Genomic DNA, 27,503 nt, shown 5'->3' with positions numbered 1-27,503 from the left:
GAAGGCCGGCCGTGCTCTCGCTGCTTAAATCTTCCCATAATGGAGCCCAAGGGTATCTGAAATTGAGTGTGAAGACTGCATCAAGGTCATTTACTCCACCCCACAGGATAGTGATGGATGTCTTGTCTGATTGCTCAATTTGGCTGCCCTACTTGAGGAGGGGGGGAGCATATCCCATTGCACTCTTTGAGCAAGGGAGTGTTGCTTTTGCGTGGATGGCAAAAAAAAAAAAGAAGTCATTCCAAGCAGGAGAGGAAAGATGGAGGAGGGAAGGGAAGGAGGTGTAAATAGGAGGGCGGAGATACAGTATAATAGCCACTGGAGCCTGAGAAGAGTGGAGGGCTCTGTGTCCAGATTGTTGAGTAAACATTTGAAAGGATTAAAATAAAACATATTGATTGTTGGATGGATGGCGCACCATCTGTCAATACGTTAATCTGCCAAATTGACTGCACCTCTCTGGGCATTGTGCGGCTCCAAACAGCTGGAATCAGTCATAGAAAACCATAAACACCAGCCGTAGTCATCTGAACCCTCTCCCAAGTGCCTGTGATTTATAATCCTTTGGATTGTGTGTGTGTGTGTGTGTGTGTGTGTGTGTGTGTGTGTGTGTGTGTGTGTGTGTGTGTGTGTGTGTGTGTGCGCGCACGTACGCACTTGTGGGAATTACTATAGAAGACTGTGAATGGACATGCGCAGGGCTCAGCCTATGCAGTTGTATTGAAAAGGCTCATTTGCTCAACGAAGCAAGTTCCAAGAAGAGCAGCTAAATTGTGATTCTTTGCCATTTAGTTGGTAGCTCTACCTTCTTAAAAGCAAGGTTGTGAGGAGGAAATTGGTGACCCATGACGACCCTTTTATCCAATCTCATTTGTTACGTTTCTTTCGGCATGACTATTATGAAGATTAGGTTCATTATCTCATTTGATCCACCATAATAAATTTTGTAATAAAGTATAACATTTTAACGAGTTAAGGGGTTCTCTTAAAACTCTTAAGACAATCACATTTGTGTCCCAAACATACAATCTGACACAGCATGGTAAAAAATAATAAAATCTAAGAAAACACAGATCTCTCTGCACACTCATTAAGACAAAATACATTTAACCATTTCCCTTCACTTTGCTGCATGTCATCCTCTCTCACTCCCTAACTTTCCCATCTCCCTCCACCGTCTTCTCCAAATAATTGTCAAAAAGATAAAATAAAATAAGATTTCACAGCTTAACAGCTAGCATGGATGAATAGATATAAATATATAAAAACAGCAGCAGATCAGGAATATTGCAGAGATGGTGTGTATAGAAAATAGAATATATCATTACAGCTTAACACTGTGGTTCCAACTAACAATAATAGTAGCCTACATTAACAGCAGTGATCAATGGTAACATATAAGGATGATGCTTTGTGTCATACATTTTTTAGTGCTTATACTGTACTTACGTTTTAATGCAGAGCTTTCACATATAATGGGGTGATTTTATAGCCTGGCATTACTGCTTCTGTTGTGAAAACCTGAAAGCTCACCCTGCAGAAACGTGGAGAGGCTCTGGTTGTGCACAGAATCGACTTGTTCGCCCGTAATTATTTGCTCTTTACTTGATCACTATTTCTTGACAAAATATAACCTTTGCACCTAAAAAGCACATGTTTTTCTTTGCCTAAAATGTCTAGTGGCGTGCTCAGAATAGATAAACATGCAGAGCGCCACAACGCTCAGCTTCAAGGAAATACAGCAAACGGTAATCCTGCAAAGGGGGCTATACAGCAGGAGTCACGCACAAATCCCACAGTCTGAGGTGTTGCGCTGTCAGATTTGTAATCAACAGGCAGGTAATTGACAAGTGAGGCGTGATTGTCTTAGTCTTTATTCAGTGTTATGTTTGAGAATTAACAAAGCGTGAGATTGGGCCGTGCCTCTACGCTGCACATTCTCAGCTTGCAGGCCTTTTGTTCTGCAGCCCTTTGTGGAGCCTGTCCCGGATTCATTGAAACTCTCCACTGCTGAGTGAGCTGAAGGAGCTGCTTTTTTGTCACACACCCTTATTCTCTCTCCCCCAACACACATACATGCACACACACACACACACACACACACAGGCATGCACAAAGGCTGAAGCTCTGCCAGCATTTCGTGGGATAATCTACCTTCCTGAAGGTTTGCTAAAGCACCCTTCCCTTCCTCCCTTCCCACCGCATAACCCCACTTCTTCTCCTCCTCCTCCCTCCTCTCCCCTCTCTCCTCTCCTCTCCTCTCATCTCCTCTTGCCTCCTCCTTCTCCTTCTTATCGGCCCAGTGTTATAAGCATGTGGTTTCCTGCCAATTTCTGGGAGCCATAAGCAGCCTCTCCAAACAGGAACATGCATGAAGACATTCCACCGCTGAAGGAAACAGTGTCCTCAACCGCCCTCCCCTCTTTTCCAACCCACCCCCCCCTCTAGAAGCTTCCACACATCCCACACAGCTCCGCCGGGGCTTGACCACCGGACAATCAGCGCACACAAACACACACAAACATGACAGACAGACAAGACCGGGCACAGACTACAGCCATTCAGCTACAGCCATGCACATGGAAATGAAGATGGCTGGGAGGCTGCGAGTGCGAGTGTGTGTATGAGAACAGAAATAGTGGGAGAAAGAGTGTGTGCATGACTATGTATGAGAGAGACAGAGTGAATGCGCGCATGGGTATTTACTGTAGGAGTGTGAGAGAGAGAGGGCGTCTGAGTCAACACAAAGGACAAATTTAATTTCGTAAAGACACGTATCCACTTGATTTATCGTCATGAGCTGTCATGTCAAAATTTTTGGTTTAGGAATTAGGGGATCGTGACTGTGAAATAAAAAGCTTCTCTTTAGGGTGCTTTCCCACCTCACTTATCCATAAGTTGTTTGAGAGGTGCTTCTACTGTATGTTTCTTTTTTTGATACATTGGAAATCTATGGAGGCTTTAGTTGAAAAGCAAACATCACTGTGAAGAGCACGAGGAGAGCAGTTGGAGGGCTGTTATGTGCCTGTTAGAAGAGCAAATTTGTTTAACATTGCAGAAGCGCTCTTTGAAAGCAGACAGCAGGTCTGGGCGAAAGCAATTAAATCTAAAAAAAGGCAAAGCTCTGTTAACGTCTGATGAACGCAATAAGATACAGAGAGAGTCGGGAACAATGGACAGGGCTCACATGGGCATCATCTACATGTGAAAGGTCAAGTAGGTCTAATCGGGGTAACGCGGTGGAACCAGAGCACACGCAACAGCAGCCTGGGTGTCGTCACGACAACGCAGAGAGATGAGTCCTGATGACAAAGGCAGCTTCACTGTGAATAAAAAATAAACTGTGTAATTAGTAGGCACACAGGGAAGCGGCCGCAAGGGACTGATTCTGAACAAAAGGCAAACAAAAAATTACGGAATTGAAGCGAGCTACCCGAGCCCAAAAGTAGGCATTAAATCATTTCAAATCTTATTTATAAGCTCGGTGTTTTCTCCCCTGGCATGTGAGGCGTATCGATTAGGGAATCTTATTGGAGGATTCTGTGGGAGATGATTAATCAAAAGTCACTTTTCTCCCTCGTGTGTATGGATCAGTGCCAGAAAAAGTGTGTGTGTGAGTGAGAGAGAAAGAGAGAGGATCTGTCCTCAATCTGCCGTCCCACTGCCTTTTTAGCAGCCAATTCTGCCACTTCTGCCTCGCTCTCTCCATCTTATCTCCTCTCCTCAGTTTCTGAATGTTTTCGAGGAACGGGTAAACAGAGAGAAATGGCCCAGACGGAGATTTTGAGGAGCTGATTTCTCTCCTCCCATTCCAGGGTGGTTGTGCTCACCAGGCGTGTACGTGGCACAGCATCTTTTTGTGTGCCCACATAAATGATTCAGTGGCATATTGAAATTACACAGTGGGCTCCTCTGGGGAAACTGCAGAGGAGTTTGGAGATTCAGGTCAAATGTTGGATGTTCAATACAAACTGAAAGTACTTGAAGCACGAGGGCTTGTTTTTTAAGATGATGAACAGATTTATTACAAATCTAATTGCCACATACTTGGGTTTCCTGTCCATTACTGCCCACGCTTTGAATGGGATCTTTGTGGAGATTTTGTATATTTTTGTGCTGCCAATTAAGTCTGTAAGAAAGTCATGACCAGTTTAATCTGGCAATTAAAAAAAAAACATGATCACAACACAACAAGTACGAGGATTTAATGAGTTTTGCTCAATCTCTGATTTCAGGTTCTACAAATAAGATTCTATTTGGAGTCTCTTTGGTTTCAGTATTTTGGAGACTCTTACAACCTGCACAGCCTTTGTATATCATGATAATTCGGACCAGTAGATCACACCACTTTTTGTGGTCAGTATAAAACCACTCCACCCACCAACCATCACACTATGTGCAAACATTTACCTTCACCCTGTCTCTTATGCATTTGGCAAACCTTCACATTCAAGTGTGTACATTTGTTATATTAAATTCCAGCATTATTAAAAAATGTCCATGTGTGTAGGTGTGAGAACGCACTTACTTCATTCCACTTTTCCTGTCTAGAAATGAGAGCAACACACTGTGAGCCTGCCTTGCTATGACTGCTGGTTTATGACCTGAGGCCATGAGAACTATACTTCTTGTTTTATGTGTTTCCTCCAAACATGTTTGGACAACATATATGAAGCAGTTTGCTATAAGCATGCCAATCACTTTTGGATTAGGGAAGGAAAAAAACATAGTGACGGTAAATGAACAATGGCAAATATAGTTATAAGGTTGGTGGTTACTGTTGAGCAGAGTTGAGTGATATCTGTAGCTCTGTGTGCGTTATGCAAACTTGCCACCCGGCCGTTCGCCATCCTGCTGCCCAGTATGTCTCATCACACAACTGCTCATCAGCTGTGGAAACACATCCCTCCCTTCAACACCTTTGTGTGCAACTATTTATGTCACTTTTCCGAAACTGAACTTCAGACGTTCACACTCACTTCGCGCCGCGTGTGGACAGCTGTGCAGAGGTGAGAAAGGAACCAGGCGTTAAACTTCTCTCTCCCAATAGCTCTCATTTTTCATCCTTCACACACCTAATTCTGTCAAGTTTCATATTGACAAACAAGCACAACACCATGAATGTGTGTCAGGCGTGGCTGTGAGATAATGTGCACTGTTAGCCACATTTTCTTCTTTTTTTTATCATTAATGCTCCAGCCAACTAACCTCCCACCCCATGACAGTTGGCTTTTCACTGCACGTTTAAGTGCAGCCATTTGGAACAACTATAAACACTTTTGATTTATGACACCGTCAAACATGTCATACCATTTTGAGTTGCCAGTGGCACTTAACAATAGCGTTAGATGAAAACTGGGAGGTGTGGAATCATCCAATATGAACTTAATTCCTGGGACACTGCGGGCTGAGTATATCACACTGTGGTGATGATGTTTGATCAGCATATCAATACCTGCTGAGATTAAATATGTGACCTGTCCAAACATTTGACATAACTCAGGTTTTTACACATTATGCCTTAGAGCAGTATGCTACAACCTCAATATTCTACTGTCAAACATTGAGCAGCCCTCTGGAGTTACTGGAATTTAAGGCTGCTACGTGCCTCAGACAAAACGCTGTTTGAGACGTCGAGTGCGCTCAGAAGGAGTCTGAACAGTTTTATGTTGTAGGTAAACAACAATCTGACAGCAACTCTCACTTTCTTTGAGTCTGCTGGAATTATTTTCTTCTCTATATACACTTTTTTTGCGCATGCATGATTGGCACAACTGTCACCACCCTTTGCATCACAAAAATTCTTCCAGCGTATCTCACCCTTGATTTGTTTCTCCACCTTAATGTCATGCTGTTCAAACTCCGCTACTCACCTCTCATAAATAATGAATGAGGGCTAACTGTTTGTCTTGTGAAATCGTCTGCGAGTAATGTAAGCGTCTTGCTCAAGGGTGCAGTTGATGAGGGAGGGAAGAATCTGCTCCACAAGTGCGCCTCTCCTGCCTTTGGGCCAGCTGTTCTCAGTAAATGCCTTCTTTAATATGTTCCTCATCCCTGTTGTATCAATAAATTAACCAGTCTGTGCTGATATTGTGGTCTGTCTCAAAACATATGTAGCAGCAAGGAGTCATCCCACCTATGAATATAAATTAACTTCCATGCTATAACTTTGCAAGTTAAAACAAAAGAGCACAGCTTTCCCAAGAACTCATTACAAAACCAGCGAGGCAGGGCTTAATGTTGTTTTGACTGAATTGTAGTTATCAGTAGGCCACCGTGATGAAGCTCAATTAGAGCAGCATGCTATGAGCTAAGCAGAGGTAATCACTGGGCGGAGGGCAGACTTATGTGGAGGCACGGATATTCACTCTGAACAGAAAAAGCGAGGGATTCACAATAGGACCTGGAGCCGTGGAGAGCAGCTAATGAGCCTACATGATTCACGCTTGGTCTCCCCCACAGAGAGCCTTGTCCTGGGCAGAGCAGAGGCGCACAAGAGGTGCAGGTTTTTGCACACATTCCATGACACAGCCGTCAGATCCAGGAGGGCAAAGGGGGCGATTGAAAGTTTCTCTTGCAAATGGCTGGGTGAATGAAAGTGGATTTTTTGTACTGTCTTATAAGAGTCTTGAATCACTCCGGTCACTGTGGATGTGTTTATTTCAGTAAACAAAGGACGATGTGCCGCATGCACCAAGACACTGTCTGTTCAACCTGATGTTCCAGAGTGCCCTCAAGATAAACTGTTTGTGGTTTAACGGGTAATGAAAGACGACTGATAATCTGTGCAGATAAGCCTAATCCTCCATGCAAGAAAATTACTTTCAACTTCAAATGAGACAAATTAAAAGCTGTCTGTGTACATGCTGTACATAAAAAACCTGTCTTTTATGGAGTTAAGCTGTCAGTGATGGTCTGCATATCCCTGGTTATATGTGGAGAGTGCATGCTCACGGAGTTGCCTCCTGGGTTTGATGGCATCCTCATTGTCCAAAAATAAATCAATACATGTGAAGCATTCACCAGACAGGGTTTCTCTCGCTGTCATCCTTTGCATGCTGGGATGATGGTGCACAAAAAATGTAACTCAAGAGCATTTTGTTCCATTGTCATATCTCTGTAACACAACAATTATTTAAGATGTGATTTTTCATTGCCACACATGAGCTGCAATATTACCCCTGTACTTTTATAAACCAGAAATTAAAAGGTTTATTTTGTAAATAGAACTCCACATGTCGAAAGAGCTTCACCACTTCTCTGTTTATTTTTATCTATTTTTACACAAACATAATCAATATTATTGCCTAATTAACTTTATGTATGTGAATAGGTTGAGGTGAGGTCTATCAAAATATATATATATATCTCTAGTCCTTATTAAAATAGCCACTAAATATCCATCCAGACTTTTAAACCAACTCGGCCTCTGATTGGCCGCGGCGCCGGTCACGTGGTGTAGTGCAGTCAGTCGCTGTGCCGTGCCTCGAGCCAGCACTGAGTGGAGCCTGTCTGCCAACAGCTTCAGCAGCAGCGGCTCTATCTGGATCCTACTACCACTCAACTGACAATTAAAAAAAGGAGGCCCCCTTTTTCTTCTTATTTCCGAGGGACTACTCTTCACCATGGGCGACAAAAAGAGCCCTACCAGGTAATGCGACCGCCCGCTGTCGATTTTTACACTTGTTCTGGCCGTTTTTCGGGCTCGATATTCGGACGCGTTTCTCCTCTCTTCTCACTGAGCTCGTTTCTCCCCTTTTTTTCAGTTGGTATGCCACAGCTAGCTAGAATAGTGCAGTCACTATGGCGGCTTCTCGCTCCCTACAAACCCAGTCACTTAAACCAGACAAAGGGAAATTTTTCAGAGGAGACGCCTGGCATTCCCTGAAACGCTCTTCCGTCTCGACGAAGCCTTTAGCAGGGCCAATGTCGAAATTGACATTGTTTGATATTGGTTTCTTTAGCCGACATGCTAAGCTTCGATGCCGAAAATTTTTAGCAATGCTTCCCTGCCTGCCTGCCTGCCTGCCTGCTAGCCTAGCTGGCGATACAATCGGACGGTGTGGATAGTCGTCCGCTTCGCCACTGACTGAGGAGGAGGGGGATTTATTTATTTAACCAAGGAGCTCCACTTGCCGGGACTCGAACTAACAAAATTAATGACAGCACCACCACCACCATGCTTTGTGTCGCGTTACGTCGCTTGTATAATACACAACAGGTTATGTTTGCCACAATCATCTCCCTCCCTTCCTCCGGTCTTGTTAATTCACGAAATATGTTGGTGGTGGCATTGCTTAATCGTAACTAACTTAACATTTGTCTCGTTTGATGAACAACAGGCCAAAAAGACAAGCCAAACAGACCGCTGACGACGGATACTGGGACTGTAGTGTGTGCACCTTCAGGAACACCGCCGAGGCTTTCAAATGCAGCATCTGCGATGTGAGGAAGGGCACATCCACAAGGTAACGTAGCGTTCTCTCTCTCTTCTCCCTCTCTGTCTCTCTCTCTCCCTCTCTCTCGTCTGAGCGTCTCGTTTTTCCTCAGCTCGGCTGGCTGGCTGCAGCAGCAGCATTGCATCGCAATTTATGGGAATGACAACTTTGATCGACAGCCTATTTGTCTGTGAGCGAATGGGGAGACTTGTTGATGGACAATCTTGCACACATCTTCCCGGTCGTTGTCTGGATTATCCGTAGTCTTTTTTTTTTTTTTCATCTTATGCGACTAACATTGCTTTGCTTTTTTTAATGCATTGGTCTAGGTAGGCTGGCTGCTTCACCAGCCAGAGGGAGGTGGGGGGGTGGGGATGGGGTGGGGAAGAAGGGACCATACTTCATGATGGCTGTACAGCTACAGTGCATCAGCAGAGCAACGGTGAAAGGGTGGCTGCTGTCTCATGGAGTGAAACCAGGTGATTGCATGTATGCACATGTCACCTACCTGTAGGATTGCGGAGGTTCTTGTATTGTTCTGAAATGTATTGTGTGTGGAGATGACATACAGTAAGAGCATGGTCGCATTTCTCGGGGTTAAGACAAGTGAATGTAAGCAGAATTAAACACAACAACAGAAATTGGCTTTTGATATGTCTTTGTCAAGTCAGACTTGTGCCATGCAGTTGCAGTCATTTCATACCCAGTCTGGTGTGGCACAGTGTTTAGAGGAGGTTTGCCAGTTTCTCACAATGTTGCAAAAAAAAAAAAAATCCAGTCTTGGTATTTTTTAAATGTCAATCCACACACTTGGCTGTGAGTAATCGTTTTCAAAACTCAGTCTACCACAAACCTGCTTTGTTCTTCAGATCTGTTTACATGTGAATTCACTCTTGTTTGATGGTAAGATTAATCATATCAGCATTTATAGTAACAGGCTTGTATGTCCCCGTTATTTCCCCTCAGCTCAGCTCAGGGTAAATGAGATGTCAGTTGACGACGGCGCCTTATGGGAAACTGAGATGAAATCACAGTGTTAACATGAATATCATGACAGGATTCCCTTTCGGTTTGGTCTGTTGAGACGCCTCCTTCTGTTTTGGGGAATGTTTTTGATGATGAGTTGCGTGTGACACTGTGTGAGTTTGTTTGCTCATGTCATCAGTTGCACGATGAGGTGGAGAGATAGATGAGTCATTTGCGGGTTTGTTGACAAGTCCCCTGCACTCTAACCTTTCCAGCTGTGGTTTTACAATGAGTGGCTCGACTGACACCTCTGGTGCACCCTCAGACGAGGGAGAACACATTTTACGCGTTATTTTACTGAGAATCCTAAAGATTGGGCTCAATTTTAATTGTCTGGCTCCCCCCTCCCCCTCTTTTAGCTTTTCCCAGCAGCGTGTCGTTCGCTTAAGACCACAGCTGATGATGCAGGCTGAGCACGCCGCACGAAAGCAGGAAGCGGAGACAAGCATGTCGTATAGCCATCCTGCCACTGTTCTTTGGCAACAGCCCAGTTGCCTCTATTTGGTAAATGGGAGCACATGACATCACTGGAGCGTGTGTGTGTGTGTCACACACATTGCTGTTTGATCTGAATAGTTAACCTTTGATTAATGCAATTGTATAGTTGCGGGGCTGCCTCTTATTCTAATGAGTACTAATTAGCTGTCTTTTCTTCAGCGTGTGATGTGTTGCAGCAAAGCATGGGACAAAGCAACGCGCTCTTAGCTAAATGATTCATACTTAAGGCTACGTGTGGATGTTTGTCTTGCTGCTTTTATCTGAGGCTTCGCTCTGAATGTGCTTTTATGCATGAGGACACGTGTGTTCGCTAATTAGGGTTCCTCCTCACAGCTGGTTGGAGTCAAAACACTTGTTTTGTCTTATGCTGAAGGCATGGTTATGTTTTTTTTTCTACAGGAAAGATCAGGTTAGGTATTGATTTTTGCACTCAGAGTGATTTGATTACATTTAAGACACGGTTGAAATTGCTTGTTCTGCATGGTCTAAGCGTGCTCTTTTCTCAAATACTCCTCCCACAGTTTCCAAATGCCTGTTTTCTTCCTGTGTCCTGGGACAAAGGTCAGCCAGTAGTGACTGTAGCTGACTGTAGCAAAGGAGAAAATGAATGCAACTTAAGTTTTAGGTGCGGGTAATTGCACACACTGGCACAACAGGTTGCAGTCAGTCCATTAGTGGAGTCATTCCTGTCCGAAGTGAAATCTGAAGATCACATTAATATTTCCATCCCCCTAAGCTAGATACATTCATATCTCTCACAGCTCTGTACCGGGTCATCGAGACACCAGCTGTTTCCACAGGTGTTGACGGAGAATACACAATTAACATGATCCGCAGTGATTGACAGACAGTGCCGGCTTGCACTCAGCAAGACTTGAATCACACTTTGTCCCCTGCCAGCGTAAGCTAGGTAACTGCGGGTCAGGCAGCTCCGATTTGTGCTAATGGAGGCAAGAATGTGTGTTAACGAGAGCTGTGGCATCAGCATGCAGGGAGAGGCCCCCTTCTCCCCCGTCCGAGCACAGCCCTAATGAACCTGTTGACCCAGTCCAGCTCAGTGATGTAACATGATACCCAAGTAGGCTAAATCTAGCCTCTGCCACTCTGACTCTTAAACAAGAAAGCACCCTGTTTTTTTTTTTGCACCTGACCTCTCTGCTAATCTACAAGTCCGAGCAGCCCGTGCTACAATTCGGTCCCTGCCTCTTTTGGTAATAGGAGGACGGCTTGCATTAGCATGCCCTGTGCGGTGCATGCGATCATATTTAAATGTTTCTGGCATCTGAACCCGATCGTTGTGCGAACGTGACACCGCGTTGCTGTACATCAGTTTGCTTTGTGGTGGTGTTTGGTATGCACCTCTGGCAGCCCCCGGGCCCAGGGAGAAAACCATTAGGAGCCTCTAAAGTTGATTGATGGTTGGGATCACAGGAAGTCTTGAGGTACCTCAGTCTTTTGACTGCTGCGCTGTTATCTTCACGCTGTTGCTCTCTTGTCAACCATTTTCAAGTAGCTTCCATATGTGCTTTGTATAAAAGAGAACAAACGGGTGTTTCTGACTTGTTAGCAAACTGCAGTGCTCCGACTTGATTTAATGAACTTGTGTCAGGTTTAGTGAATGGGTGGAGTCCAGATGTCTATGTAAAACAAACCTAACCTGTCCAAAAAATCCTGACTGTCAGTGTGAAATATGCAGCAAAGGCGTAACTCTTGAAAACCTGATCTGAGGTGATTCAAATAAAAGCACATGACATATTTTTCCACATATACTTTTTCTTTATATCTGCGTGGCTATCTCTGAAGGTTCATTATGGCTGGCTTTTGCTGCAGTTGGTTAAAACGTGAGACTGCTGTGCTGTGATTTTTCTCTCAGTGCAGCGCAGCCTCACCACAAGTCACTTTTCTTTTCAGTCACCTGTAGCCTGTGCGACGTTGTTGCGTCTTTCTGATGATGACTGTGGCAAACCAAACCAGTCAGCCATCGGCGGTTACTGTAATTTGTCCACGGCTCTGGAGATATTTACAGATGCAAATGTGCTTAAGCAAATGTGTTATGCGTTTAGTTTTGTGGCTTTATAGCAAGACCATATGGGAAATCCATAAATCCACAGATTATGAATGTTAGAGGCTGGATGGATGAACAGGAAGGATAATATCTAAATGATACCCAGCCCTAAGCTATGGGTTAGTAGTTGGGCCAAGAAAGTAAAAGTGCATCTCTCTCTCTCTTCTTTCCCTCTGTAAGTGTTGAGGCTGCACAATTATTGGAAAATGATTGCTGTGTGTGTTTGCGTGTGTCTCGGTGTGTGTGTGCCTTTCTGTCTTTTACAATGATGGAATAGAGTCATTATAATCCGTGGATTCTCCCACTGTCACATTAAGGCAAATTGTCTTGGATAATGGAATTACATAAGAGGGACATGCAGGCGCTCAATTTATATCTGCACTTCCTCGCCCACCCTGGGCCCCCCCCCCCCCCCCACAGCAGCCCCCGCTCAGAGGAAGCTGCTTTTGCTTATCCAGCATTATCAGCATCTGCACTAAAACCCTAAGCACGAGCGGGTAGCCCTAATCTTTACGTTAATTGCCGGATTTAAAAGTTCTTAATTACTTCATGGGATTTGGCAGAGTGTGAGTGATTAAATACAATGGCCAATTTGGCAATCTGACAAAATAGAGAAATGTTGAGAGAGAGCCGCTGAATCGCGGCTCCTCCCATTCAGGGAAAAAAGACGAGGCAGGCAAATGAGTGTGACAGTGAGCGAGCGAGGTGTCTCGGAGAAACTCGAGACAAAAGAATATGAGGACAAGGAGGACGGAAGCGAGGGAGTTGTTAAGTATGGAGTCGGCGCGAGCTGAGGAGTAAAAAAGAAGACGACGAGGGCAAAAGAGGACAAGGAGAGAAACAGAGCGGTGAAGAGACAGAGAGGAGCGTAGCGTCTGGACATTTATGTGTGTGTGTTGAAGGAAGGAAGAGGGGGGGGGGGGGGGTGTGGATGGCTGCAAGGGGGATGTGCTCACTCAGCCGAGAGTCTCCAGGGGCACACCAGAGCGAAGGCACATCATTACCCAGGGAGGGGTGGACTGGACAGCCTCTTCTGTTTCTACCAGCTCCGCCATCCGTGCATGGGAAAAGAACAGTAGCCTCTGACATGTCGTTTGCTCCATGTGTGAGAATGAGAGAGAAAAACCAAACTGGATTATTTTTTGTCACGCTTTCAAGTGTTTTAATCTTTATTGATCTTAAATTCACTTTCAAAGCTTGTTAAGCCATGTTGAGCATTAGTCTGAAGCCTGAGTTTAGGAAAACTCAAATCATTTTAGGTAGATTTGAATCTTGGCTGTTGTAATCCTTCACACGCTTTGTGTTTGTCCTCTTGGTGTCAAGTTTCCCCCAACTTGTTGATTTGTTGTCTTGCTTGTTGTTCTCCTCGTGTAGCGCACGAGTGCCTGCTGTGAAGCTGCTGCTTGATGATTTGTTGAGTAAATTCAAACCGGGCTGTGTTTATACTCCGGCAAATGGGCAAAGAATGAGTGGACGGCAGCGAGACGCGGTGAAGGGGTCTACTTGACAGATAACTCACGTACACCAAAGGCAAGCGGCAGGAGAGAGGTTGAAGAGAGGTGAAGAAGAGACCTACTTAAAGCCAGCAGGATTTAGGGAGGGCTGCGGGGGGATGGGGGATGGGGGGGGTGGCTAATGCGCAGGGAGAAAGTGGAGAGAGAGCAGAGGAGAAGACGGAGACAATGATGGAGAGGGGAGGAAAACAAACGAGTGATACTGAGAAACATGACACAGTGCTGCTGATGGAAGTAGCTCGTACGTGCTTAGCGCCTTTGCAGTGACTCTCTGTCTGTCCGTCTTCCTGATGCCAGGCAGTTCGGAGCCTGGACGGTCAGTCAAGGAAAGGAAAAACTTGTCAGTGTGAAGATAAACTGTCTTTTACACATGAGCACACACAAATTTAGACACTTCCTCTTCATATTCCTCCACCGTCTACCTCCTTTTCTTCTCGCCCATGTCTGTCTCACTCAGATGTAGGCTACAGAAAGTCAGATGGCCAAACTCCTGTTGCTTAGGAAAAGAAGCAGACAATCACAATCCTGACAGCCAGCATGCTGCTTGAAGTATGTTACTTAGAAGTTTTAGATACTTTTGAAGGTTTCTCTGTTTCTTGTTTGCCTTGTCGGAAATTATCAGTAGTTATCCAACATGTTTTTTCAGTTACAATTCCGATTTATTGGCGAGCAAGAAAAGTGATAACTTACTAATTTGGGGAAAAAATTGCAAAGCAAGATCTGGTGGTCTAATAAAGGACTGTTGTATTAGACTTTATCCGTTTTTGCTGGATGTAGCTAAGAACCTGCCAAATGATTTTTTTTAAAAAAAAGAATCTTTATCATCACCATTAAATATTGTTTAACCCCTCTTCTCCCTTTTTTGTTTTTGTGAAACTTCTTAGCTGACCTCTTCAACAAACTGAAATAATTGTACCTTTCTCATGCTGAGGTGCTGCAGTAAGCAGACTGTCTCTTTTCCAGTTGCAGAGTTTCTGCTACAGGCATCATTTCTGCTGCTTTATCTTAACCAACTTAATGTTGCTGTTGTTTTTATCACAGCAGCTAATTTCTCACTGTATGTTTAAACCTACATTAGTTCTGCTCAAGCACCCATAGCTCTCTCCTTTTGGCAACTTTCTTGTAAATCTTGCTAATCCTACTCTCTCTCCCCCTCGGTGTGTCTTGGATCAACAATTGAACTTGTTCATAAGACCAGTGTTTTTGCAACGTCAGCACAGAGGGTTGTAATGTTTATTGCAACGAACAGCTCTACTCGCTCTCTGGAGCTGCTCCGGTCTGTGCCTGTCTGTGAACACACTAAACTTGAGTGTTGATGGGCACTCACTTCTGACCCAGTGGTGTTTTTACATGTAAAAAAAAATGTTGGGGCACCAGCACCACCATTTAACAAAAAGGCTGCACGCCAGAAAAACTGCAGTGCTTTCTCTTGTTACTGTGTTCATCAGGGATCAATGCATTGTAGCAATCACACAAGCCTAAATAAGGAATAATATTCGAATATATCCGAACGAATTATGGGTCATTCAATATTCGTTCGAACCTCATTTTTCTAAAAACTGACAGCCCTAACAGAGACAGAGACGTCTTACCGGTTTTGGGGCTCAGTGCGGCAGTACTGAACAAACTCTGAGAAGACCGAGCTGGTTGACACTGTGAAAACCTCGGTTACACCTGTGGTGACGTTGATTGTTTTTCCAAATTAGTTAGTGTTTGCTAGATCAGGGTTAGTTCAGACAGTTTCCTCTGGGAGAGTTTTGTTTTTCCCCCTTCTTGCCGACTGACGGAGAGCCAGTCAGCTCCGCCATGTGAGATGACGCTGTGGTGTCCTGTCATCCACATTAATGCATCACTCTGAGCATGCACAGTCATGTTTTCTCGTGTACAGTACTTTGCATTGAGAGAGAGGGGCAGCCCCAGCTCTGCCCCACCGGCGCGAATCAGGAGAACTGTGGTCTGATGCAGCGAGACAGGGACAAATAAAGAATCGTAATACAAATAATATATAATATAGAAAAAAGCTATATTCGTAGATAGTAAATTATAGAAGATAATAACCATTGAAGATTAATTTGCACTTTTTTCCTCTCGTGACGACTGGTGGGGCACTGCCCCACCTGCCTCTATTGACCAGTCGCCACTGCTTGCGACCAATCAGATGGTGATGAGGGCATGACAGTTGTTAGAAATCAGAATGGTGACTGCAGACCAGGAGTGATGGCAGATTCACAACCAAAATCAATCAATTTTTAACAGCAGCGCTATGCTGATCATCATAAAAATGCTGAATGAAATGAAAATCCCTTGTCAGTACACAGTACTGCAAGAACTAAATGTCATACCTGTCATTCCAGGATAAGTTGTGGGGATGCTTTCTGGAGCCTGCTGTGCAAACTGACAGAGAAATTTGATGGAAACTTTGTGGGGGAGCCACAGACCCCCACAAGGAGAAGGTGAAGGGGTTAGAGGGGGGAAAGTGACAGTATCAGTAAGCCCTCAAAATCCTGACTGGAAGGGACGGATGAAAGGATGAATACTAAATGCCTCTGGTGGGCAGTGGGAATGAATTGAGAAGCACTTATCGCCCCAGGCTGCTCTTCAGGTGCTATCCTCATTCAACCTTCAAAAACACACACACCCACTCACACTCATTTATTTACCCATGGATTGCTAAAGGTGACAACAGTTCCTCAGTTACCTCGGGCTCAGACTGATCAAAAAGTTTCTTCACTGGGACTGTAACACTCAGCTGTCACCGAACTAAAACTAACGCAGTCTGATACAACAGTCCTGTGATGAATCCTCCTCCATGAAGGTTATGATGTTCAGTTTCTGTTCAAACTTTTCAAGAGAGGTGTTTATTCAACTGTATGGTCATTTTAGGCCTTGTCCACACGAAAACGGAGCTTTCTTGCTCGTTTTGAAAAAAAGCTCCATACAGCATAGTTTCAAGAAATATCTGTGTACACACAGATCCACTGAAAACGCCGTAGGCCTGTGTGGAGCATGTGTGGCGCAGTAATGCTGCCACACATTAACACCAAAAACGGAGAAGAAGATGGAAAGTTCCCCCACTGTATTCAAACTCAAAACATGAGTGGATTGAATGTTGACTGGGAGTCGTGTCGGTGCAGATACGATGATCGATGATGATTTAACGGACGCGATTCAGCCGCAGAAGGCAAAACGCTGGGGTGGCCAAAATGACAAAAAACCTATGCAGTTTCACTGAAACCCATCTTCATCTGGATCTTCATTGTTTGTTGCGCTGTTGAACAGAATTGAATGATACAAAAAGCATTGGTTTTCACTGTTTTGGACAAAGTAATAGGGATACCACTATACTATGTGGTATTTGTATTTGTCTATACTGTTGTTCATGTGTACTGATGCAGGTCTTTAAAACTTTCTGAACAAACAATGAATGAGTAGATTTTCTGTTTGAACAATGACTTTTTGTTTGATGATTTTTCAGCTCAGCTCGTCACTCATAAACATGACGTTACACTCCTGAAATGCAGCTTTTGGTATTAAATTCCCTGCAAAAAGATATACAGAGAACAATTTCTTGCACTGTTGTGTCGTTAAGGGAAGATTTTTGGCAGTTGTCAGTCCCATGAGTTGGATCAGGCAGGGGCCACGCGCTGCTATTCCCAGGCACACTTCAAGTCATTCCTGAAAGACTGCCCAGCGTTCAACAATACAACAATGGAGCAGCATACACGACGTATGAAATCCTGCTGACTGGTCAACAAATTGGAAGCAGCACAGGCCAGGGCAGGCAGCTCTGGGCTCGTACTGGTGTTGGGGGGGGAGGGGCGAGGTATCACGTTGTTCTGCATAATAATTAAGGTGTACAACAAGTGTGGACACAGTGTAGATCCTTGGTGACATGGTTTTCCGGCATGTTACAGGGAGGTGCTGTGATTAAACTAAAGCCCTGTGGCATTTGTTGGATCTGAGAGATGTGTTCAAGGCAGAGGATGTGATAGTCTCTCAGTCCTGTGTGTGTGTGTGTGTGTGTGGAAGTGTGTGGGGGCGAAACCAGGTCACTGATGAATGTATGCGAACAGAGGATTCATGTTTCTCAACAACTTTTTTCACATCACAGAGGACAGAGAACCCACGTTCGTACTGGTGTAGACACGGTCTGAATGAGAGGGCCCCTTCAGTGGGCTGTCTGCGGTCGAGGAAGACTGTTGTCTGTCGGCCGTCTCACTCTCCCTCTCCTCCCCACTCAGCTGTCTGCCACTGCATTCACTCAGCCTGGCAGGAAATAATTGCTTGTCCTCCACACAGCACTTCAAATAAAAGAGCTGTGTTAATGAGGGCTTTCCTGCGCCTCTCTCTCTCTATCACACTCTCCATCGCTCGCTCACTCTCTTCATTACTCTGTCTCTCCGCGAAGTGCACAGCCTCATTGTTATTTTTTTTCGGTTTCTGCAGAAAGAGTTCCCTCTCTCTCCAAAAAAACCGGCAGCTTCAGCTTTTTGCACATGAGGGCCGGCAGAATCGGCCAAGCAAGACCCCCCCCCCCCCCCAGCTGAGCAGAGGTGTGTCTGCTTCTGGGATGGTTCAGGCTGAGAGGAGCAGTCTAACTATGGGTGTCAGTCTTGACTGAATTAGGAGCTTTTAAGCATGATGATAGTTATTTCAGGGCATCCCGCGGAGGGAGTCTCCCCACTCCTCCCTCCCCTAGAAGGTGGAATTTAGGGGCAAGCGGAGGAGGAGCTGTCAATCACGACTTATTGTTGTGCGCAGGGGAGGTAATATGCTGTAAGCCCTCACAGTGGGAAATGATTTGACAGCAGGATTTATACACTATACACATAGGCAGGCACACACACACACTGTCGCACTGATTCCCCAGGAATATATTGGCAGCAGTGGGAGGTTGGAGCGATCTCTCCAATTGGACCCTAGGGTTCACTCCTGGTCCGGGGCCCGGTATCATTTCCAATACCTCTTGTGTTAGACAGCAGATCCTCACTGTTTAATTTGGATGTTTGTGTAATAATTGCATGGTGCTTTTTAAAACAATTTTGTAGTAATTAGCACACTCTATGACCAGTGACATGCAGAGATTATTTAAATATAAACAACAATTCATTTTGAATGTGGAACGTATTGAGACTTTTCCAGCTGTTTAGGACCACCACTATGTAATGAACTCAAGTGGCACACAAACACACACATATGTGGTGTCATGCAGAATCTCCAGCCATGTTAATGAGCCGCAGAGCAGCGCCATGCAAAGCCATGATGTCTGGTCAGTAAATAAATAATGGGGCAAGGAGAGCAGTGGCTGTATCACGCCAGCAGCATCTCATGGCTGAGTTACAGCTGGCACTGAATCACTGCTTAACTACCACGGATGCTTCTGCTTCTGCTTCTGTTGCTGCCGCCGACACAAACCTCCGGCTCTGACCGGGGCCTCGGCTCCACAACAGGCGGAGGAGGCGCGGATGTTGTCAATCAATCACTTATTCATCACCGTCTCGGCTCTGAGCTCCCACTGCCAAACTAAATGATTTCTGGTTTCGTCGAACTCCGTCTGTGTTCAAAATCTGTTTACTCACTCGCGGCTGCGGGTTAGACAGACGAATATCTTTTCATGATGGGTGAATGTGGGTGAGCACGTCAGCGTCGCAGCTTTGATCACCGCTGGTTTCTCATGTAGCTCAACCCAACACTTGTATTCTTTGTCGCACTGTTTCAGTGGCATGTTGACAGTTTCTCTCCAGCTGTTGACATTGGATCAGGGATCCTGTGTTACTCCATTAGACACACTGTGGGGCTGTATGTGCGCTACACTGGACTGTCATCAGAATAGGGACATGACAGGGAAAACCAAGGCTTAGAGGTGTGCAGGAGAGCGGAGGAATTTACATTAATATCATGTGACGTTTGTTTTCAAATGTCTCGACTAGTTCGGCATGAGGTTGTGACATCTATTACACGCTCAATGTACATTTAGAAAATATGTCATACGGTATGAGGCTGTTTTGACAAATTGCAGTTGTCAGAACTGTAAACTTAATATCACCATTTCTTGATTAATCATCAACTAAATCACCAACAGGGGCCGAATAATTAATCCAGGGTTTTACTAGTGTATTTGAAGCCTGGCGGCTCACCAGCCCTAAGTTGACCCCCCACTGGGTTTAAGCATCAGGGAATTTGTAGCAGCTCAGTTGGAAACCTAGATATAATGGTTGGAAAGCTTACTAGCAACCTCGGCCCCCAGAAGAAGAAGAGCCAAAGCCAGACTGGCCATCGGGCGTATCAAGACATCCTGATGGGAACGCTGAATCGGCCAAATCCGTAAAGGTTTACTGGTCCTGTCTGTGTGTCTGTGATCCAGACCGTGCTAATGCAATTGTAAAAAGCAGAGCAGTAGAGCTGCGAGGCGTAGCAAGTTGTTAATGTAATATCCAAATCATAGGAGCTGCTATGTTTTGATTAAAAAAAAGAAGGTAAAAATCATTGTAAGTGAAGCATTGTGGTGTGAGATGTGCTGGCCTACAATTCATATTCTCTGTCTTATAAAGATCCCAGCAAAAATCACATACTCTTTTTTTTTTCCAGGTGAAAATTAAATACACAAATTAATTACCATTCCTGCTGAAATTGTGACTAATTACAATCACGTCACCTGTTAAAATAATTGGTAACCCTTTAATTTACAGGCCGCTAATTACTGATAATGTTAGGAAATAGCCAAGAAATCATAATTAATTGCTCATAATGTCTAGAAATAGCTTAGAAAAATTGTCAATTCATAGTAATGTTGAGAAATATAGCCAAGAAATAACGATTGATTGCATAGAAATAGCCCAGAAATAATGGTCAATTGCAATGACTTGGTGGAGAAAAAATCTGACCTTTCCCAAAAAATTCAAAGCATGAAAAGCATGTGTAATCTTTTGCCTTTATGAAGGACATTACATGATTTCTTGGCTATTTCTTGACATTATCACGTAATTAGCGGCCTGTAAATTAAAGGGTTGCCAAATAATTGCAATATGATTTATTTTACTTTGTTAGATTAATCAAAGCACTGAAAGGAGGAGCTTTACTCAACAGGGGCAGTAATTACTCTAGATTGAAATGGAATTGGGATTTATTTAATGGGACAGGACGAGGTTGGCAGTTTTGAAGCCAGGCTAGGATGAGAGGAAAATCTCACTCCCACATCACCCTCTTAACTCTCAGCTTCTTCTGGGGCTCAGAGGTTGCCCCATTCGAGGGCTGGAGGTAGAAAGACCCCGAGGCTCTGAAGAAGAGCCGCGGCAGCAAATGGATACTGGATCAAGAGCCGAGGGCTCATCAGCATTCGCCACAGCTGGTGTATTGATTGGAGTGTAGTGCAAGCATTACGACATGATGCTCTATTATGCCCAGATAGATTGCCTCGGGAACCGGCTGCATGCCCACCAACCCCTCCTCAAAGCCGCTGTCAGACAGTGAAGGGCTGCAGCAGGCGGATACGAGATGAGCTTGATGGAGCAGTGGGGAAAAATGTCGTGAAAGAATTGGGCTGGAAAGCAATAGGAAGGATTGACAAAAGGTTTAATAGTGCAAGGCTACTAAAAGATACATGGACTGTAGGAGCGGAGAGTCAATTTTGAAAGACCCGGGAGGATGGGAGTGCTGAAATAAGAGTAAGAGGACTGACCGTATGATGTTACCAAACTGAAAACACTGAGGTTAACCATGTAAGCAGCTGTCTGAAAACCACTTTGCACTGAAAGCCACAAAAATCAGCATCGTCAGTCGGACGCACTGTGAAGTTTAATCTGTTTTTGCCACATGCATTTGCTCTAAGTCTGGGTCCACCCCCCCCCCCTATTCCAACAGTAGAGTCAAAAACATTAATTTTCATCGGAGGAAGCTTCGTTTTCAGCAGCAACACTTTGACTGACACTTTCAGAACTCCCTACTTGAGCACAGGTCTCATAAAGCAGTCCTTGGGATCAAGGGCCCACTTCTCCACCGTTGGGACATCACAAATAACTCCTCCTGCCAAGACTAGAATTGGGCTTGGACGGGTTGCGTATACACTGCTAGATAGTATAACTTGTTGTGTTCCCGTTGAACGGCCTCCTGAGCTGCCATCGAGCCGTGCCAAGCTGTTTGTTTGTATGCTAAGCTTTTCAAGTGCGCATTTGTGTGTGTGTGTAGATCTGTTATGTGTGTGTGTACTGTGTGGTTTGCTCCTCACCTTGCTTGCCCAGCACTGGCCTGTGATTATCTATGTTGCTGGCTACAGTTTGGTCTCGGCTTGAGACGGAGTCTCTGGAAGGCTGCAGTCATTCATCCCTCTCCCCCCGAGGTCCTGTTTCCCCCAGATGCTGCCAGCTGGTGTCCATTATGCTGCAGGTGTGTGCGTGCATGTGTGTGTGCTAGCTAGCTCAGGCAGCCACACTGTGGGTTCTTATGCACAGCTGATGGAGCAAGATGCTGCTCTTGGTGCATGCATGTTTGTCTGTGATAGATCTCAGAAGAGGATGGTTTCAGTGGGTTTCTTATATGACATTCAGCTCCTGTGTCTTTATCGCCTTTGATGGATTAGAGAGATCAAACTGAAGAGGTAATGGTTTGTGTTAATGTGCGTATACGTGTTATAGATTGAATGAAAAAGGGGGACAGAACAGCTCTGCGCTGGCGAGCGGTCGGAGGAGCTACACCGCGTTCGACTGAATCTCAGCCTGTGACAAATGGGGCCAACCCCGCAGTAATCAGATTAGAAGACCTAAGTGACGTGCTGCAAATGTCCCACCTTGTGATCCTGTGCATTCATTTTATTACAGCAGCGAGCTAATGAGATTAGCCCTCAAAACAGAGCTGCTTCACCAGGAAGCGGCTGTGTAAACCTGCCTCAGCAGCAGCAGCCCCTTTTCTCTCACCGGCCTCTAGGTTCAGCCACCTCTCTTTTGTCTGCCGCAGTGTAACTGTGCTGGTGCGCGGCCAGCGTCGGCTCACGGCTCCACTATGAGGCTAATCCATGTTTGTGCCTTGGATCCCCTCCACAGGAAACCCAGGATCAACTCCCAGCTGGTCGCTCAGCAGGTGGCTCAGCAGTACCCGATGCCTCCCCCGCCCAAGAAGGAGCGGAGGGAGAGGAGCGAGCGCACAGACAAGGAGCGCCCGGAGGGAGAGGGAGAGCGAGAGCGCGCCATCGGCGAGGCACGCCCAGAGGTCGAGCGTCCAGAGAGAGTGAGGCCAGAGGGAGACACCCCCGAGAAGGACAAGAGCGAGAAGGAGAAGGAGAAGGAGACGGAGCAGCCGATCCAAGACAAACCCGACAGAGAGAAGGAGATCATCCCGGCCGTCACGAAGAAGCCCAGCAGCAAAAAGACCAGGTCAGTGTGTAAATGTTGACGGCTTGACTTGTGTCTCTTGGTGTCTCCTGCGTCCTCACTTCTGTGTATCTGTTTCCCTCCAGACCCAAATCGGACAACCACCAGAGTCCACCCAGTGACAAACACAGCATACAGTCTGGCAAATCAACAACCAAGACCAACAAGAACTCTCACATTTCCAGGTGTGTAGCAGCCTCTGCTGCTCCGCATGTCTGTGGCAAAAAAAAAACACACAATTCACACTTTCACATCCACGACTACACAGTTCCTCCGCTCAGAGAAGCTCACGCTGCACTCGGCAAGTGAGAAAACCTCAAATGATTCACAAATGATCTCTTACACTAAACACCCACTCTCACTTTATATACACTTGTTCTGACTGTTCATGTGTCACCCGATGAATTGAGCAATTTAGTGTAACCGCCCCCTCAGTGCTGGCAGCCTCCCCCTTGTTGTTGCTGAGACACACATATTGTGCTTGATATTTCTGGTTATTAAGGTCGTGTGTGTGTGTTTTTTTTAAAATTTATCTCTCCGTCTGTGTCTCTCAGACCCAAACTGAAGAACATTGACCGGAGCACCGCCCAGCAGTTGGCCATCACCGTAGGAAACGTGACGGTTATCATAACAGACTTTAAGGAGAAGACCCGCTCCTCCTCCACGTCCTCGTCCACCATCACGTCCAGCGCAGGCTCCGAACAGCAGCACCAGAGCTCCGGCTCCGAGAGCATGGACAAGGGCTCGTCGCGCGCCTCCACGCCTAAAGGGGATCTCTCTGTGGGGCATGACGAGTCGTTCTGAAGGGGCACCGCCGCCCCTTTTTCCTTCCCCTGTCTTCACCCTGCTCCACGGCCCCCTCTTTCCCCTCCCCCCTCCACCAACCACGTTTCTGGACACTATGGATCCCATAGGGGGAGAGATTTCACCCTTGTTTCCCCATCGCTGCCCTGCCTCCATTCCATGACCAACCCCCGGATGCTGGATGAGAGGATCTGGCCGGCTGAGAGGAACAGTGCGGTGCGCCTGTCGGGGAAAAACAAAACGCCCTGCTTGGGAGAACTTCCCACCCGTGGCACAGGCGAGGAGAGCTGGGCTACAAAGAGTAACGCCCCGTCCCCAACCCCCCTCCCCTCCTCCTCCCCCGCCCCCTGCGGTAGCATCCAGACACTTGTATGTATTGTTTTATATTTGTATGTGGATGTGAGGCCAAGTCGACATTTTATTTTTGTTTGTTTGTTTTGTTTTTTTGTAAAGAAGAATTCTTCGCTGGGCACAATAACCACCATCATTTTAATGACTTTAAACTATTATTACCCTTATTTATTACCTGTTTCACCTGTATACTTTGATATTCTCCTTTTTATGTTGAAGCTTTGCTGTGTAGCTCTGCCGATCGATCGTTCCTTCAGTGTTTTTTATTACAGGTTGAAAATGATAGGACAAGACTCGAGTCACAGACAGACACACACATATAACACACACACACACACGCAGACACACACACACTGGTGCTAGATACACTGTGAAGCGGTTTTTGCAGATCTGGGATTGCCCATTCACTCAATGTGACAAAGTGCTGATGAATCAAATTCTCATTCACTTTTCTCAACAACACTGTCTCACTCTGAACACTGTCTGGACCTCCATCAGGTCCGTCTGCTCGTTCTGTACAGGTCAATGTGCATCAGAAGAAGATCACCTGAAGTTCAGACACCTGTGACTTTTTCAACTAGATTGTCTATGATTTAGTATGCTCTAGCAGATCTCTTATACAGTATCTTATGTCCTTAACTGTACAGTGTAGGCTGTTGTGTAAAACACTAAAAAGCTGTTGATATTTTCTGCATTCCATACTTAAATACTGAGTTTTCTGGCTGAAGGTAGAGCTGTCCTCTCATCTCTTGGGCCAGAGAGTTTTTCTTTTCTTTTTCTTTTCTGTTGCCACTGAAGGATGGTCACATTCAGTTCCACTTTTGGTAAAACCAGAATCGGACTGTAAAAAAAGACCTGTTGTGTCAAGCTGTTGTGAATTGATTTCATTTTTCTTTCCCCTTCTTCTTCTTTTCGTTGTGGTCCTGAAGACGATTTTGGATCTTCCTTTTCTCAACCTGATATCCCAGAAAACAAGTGCAAAGACATGAACGATTTACAGAGATTGACAATTCAATTGACTTGTTTTTTTGTTTTTTTTTTAATTAATTTATGACTCCTGTCATTGAAGGCGAAAAAAAATATTGCAGTAGTTAATAGAACACAATTGCTCTTTCAATTTTTAGAACAGCAAGGCTTATTTAAGGGTTTTAATTCACTTTTCACCTTAGCTGATACTAGACCAACATAATTTCCTTTTAACTGTATGAAATTGTATAAAGAATAAATGTGTATATGATATCTTAGTTTTATTTATTGAAGGACCAAAGGAATTTCATAATGACATGATACATAGACAGATGAATAACAATTTGAAATGCAATTATCTAATGTGTGAGATGAATAACAGTTTAAATAAAGACTAATATAATCCATGTAAATGGTGTTCTTATTGTCCACTTGTCTCTGTGCACGGCTAAATCGGGGCAGAGAGCTGTCAGCAGCGTGAGCCAGAGTTGAAGAAAAAAACAACTCCCGGCTCTCACTCTCAGTGGTGGATGTTGCTTCATTGTGCAGGTGATGAGGAGCAGACTGGGTGTGGTGTGGGCTAGATGAGGAGAGCTGTGGGTCTGCTGGGTTGAAGATTTTTGACCTTTAGTAAATCCCCTCTTCATTCTGCGAGACCACCACAGTGCAGGTAGCTGCCCCTAACAGAGGCCCCAGCTCATCAGCTGAGCCTCCCAGAGCAACTGAAGCCAGGTTAGGTGAGGTTAACGCAGCCCAGAAAAACTCCTACTAGGAATCTGAGGAGCAGGATTTGAAAACCCGCAGGTTCACACGTAGGGACGATAATACGTGTCGTAAGCAATGTTTGAAGGCCAGGAGATATGTGTTCATAACTTTTTTTTCCTTCCGCTTTTAAGCTATGGTTAATATGTAATTATGTACTTTATTGCATACAAATATGGAATCAGTGTTCAAAGTGAGGAAAAGCAATGTGAATAGAAGTAAAAAGTGAGACTGTCGGGTCAAAGGGGAAATGTTTTGTCCAATTTTTACTGAGAATAAAAACCCTGCTTTGTAATGCAATCTGTTTAGAAATGGGCCTAACAAGCCATCTTTTCACCTGCCTTATCTGCAACCACGTTCACTTGACTGAGTACTCCGACAGAAAGGATTCATTGTTAAATTATTGACAAATGGCCATTTTGCTGAATATATGAATTATTGCTTGTAAATAGAATTTTAAAAAGATGCAAAAGCAAACACTATGAATAATGGCATCGGAGCTGAAGTCTTTTGTTTCCTGTTTCCTTTCCGCGCAAGCAGTTCTGTTCTTGTGTGCGACCAGTAACCTTAATTTACTGTGTAAAGATGGTTACATTTTTTAGCTTTGTTTGTCAGAGACCCAAATATAGAATGCTTGTTTTACTGACTGTATAACCTTATCCGTGAATTTCCAATTAAGTGTATTATACAAACTCATTTCTTCCTATAACAATGTCTTGTACAATGCTTTTAAAGTTATTGCTCGGTTTTAAAAAGAAAATGGAAAAAAAATGTAGGGACAGTACAATAATCCATTCTTTGTTTAATCCAGTTTTAATTTTTCTTTTTTTTCTTTCTTTTCTTTTCTTTTTTTAACTTATAGCTGATGTGTCATTGTTTCCCCTTGTGAAATGGTCACATTATGTTCCTGGTGTGAAAATGTATGCAGCATTTTCAGCAGATCACGGCTCCTTGTCTAGCTTATAATGTTAAAATAATACATGTTTCTGGCATGTGCACGACTTTGCGCTTATAGGCTAACCTGATCATTTTCCTCTGCTTCAAATAGAAATGTCTATTTATGAATTTTGCTTGTAGTTTTTCACAAATAAAATTGTTAAAGTTATCTATTTCTCTTGCCTGCGCTGTGTCCTTCATTGATTCCGCCACATCCACATGCACGCATACATACAGTTCAGCTGCTTTACAAACAGGAAGTTGGTGTGTATCTGAGATGGCAGACATATTGATTGAGATGTCCCAGGGAGCGTGTGTTTGTAGGAGAGGAATCCTCCGCAGTGCAACGACACATGACATGAGGGAGCCCTCATATTGACAACAGCTTTCAATCATGCCTCCCTCCAGAGGCTGCTTAGCGGCCCACTAATGCGCCATATAAAAGCTCTGACCGATGACTGCATTCCTCTGTTGCCACTGATAATCCGCACAGATATGGAAGTCAGTCCGCAGAAGGGAATAGTTCACCCCTTTCTTGTTCTAAGTGCTGATTTTTTTTTCTGAATGGAGGTTTTCCACCATGGGAGTGTGGCTTATTCCATTTCTCTCTGTTTTATACATTAATAGCTTCTCCAAATGTTCCACCCTCTGTCATTGAGAACAGTTTCAAAGGTTGTCAGTACAAAACTTTTTTTATAGTATATTTTTAGGGCTTTTTTGCCTTTATTTGATAGTTCAGTTGACAGAGACAGAAAATGGGGAGGCAGAGAGAAGGGGAATG

The 27,503-nt window shown here is 44.7% G+C and overlaps 1 protein-coding gene across 1 annotated transcript; it reads left to right on the top strand.

Moving 5' to 3' along the window:
* The first annotated feature begins 7,499 nt into the window (after positions 1 to 7,499).
* Positions 7,500 to 25,437, top strand: rybpb (RING1 and YY1 binding protein b). Its single transcript, XM_085776440.1, has 5 exons — positions 7,500 to 7,651; positions 8,343 to 8,468; positions 22,577 to 22,906; positions 22,990 to 23,088; positions 23,458 to 25,437. Exons 1-5 carry the CDS (start codon positions 7,626 to 7,628, stop codon positions 23,705 to 23,707), a joined length of 831 nt encoding a protein of 276 aa, XP_085632566.1. The 5' UTR covers positions 7,500 to 7,625; the 3' UTR covers positions 23,708 to 25,437.
* The last annotated feature ends 2,066 nt before the right edge of the window (positions 25,438 to 27,503 follow it).

Source organism: Trachurus japonicus, chromosome 5, assembly GCF_045865225.1.
Source record: "Trachurus japonicus isolate A0001 chromosome 5, Traja_1.0".
In the NCBI taxonomy this organism is placed as follows: Eukaryota; Metazoa; Chordata; class Actinopteri; order Carangiformes; family Carangidae; genus Trachurus; species Trachurus japonicus.
Note: the sequence above shows the minus strand (reverse complement) of the source record. Positions and strands in the feature narration are given on the sequence as shown.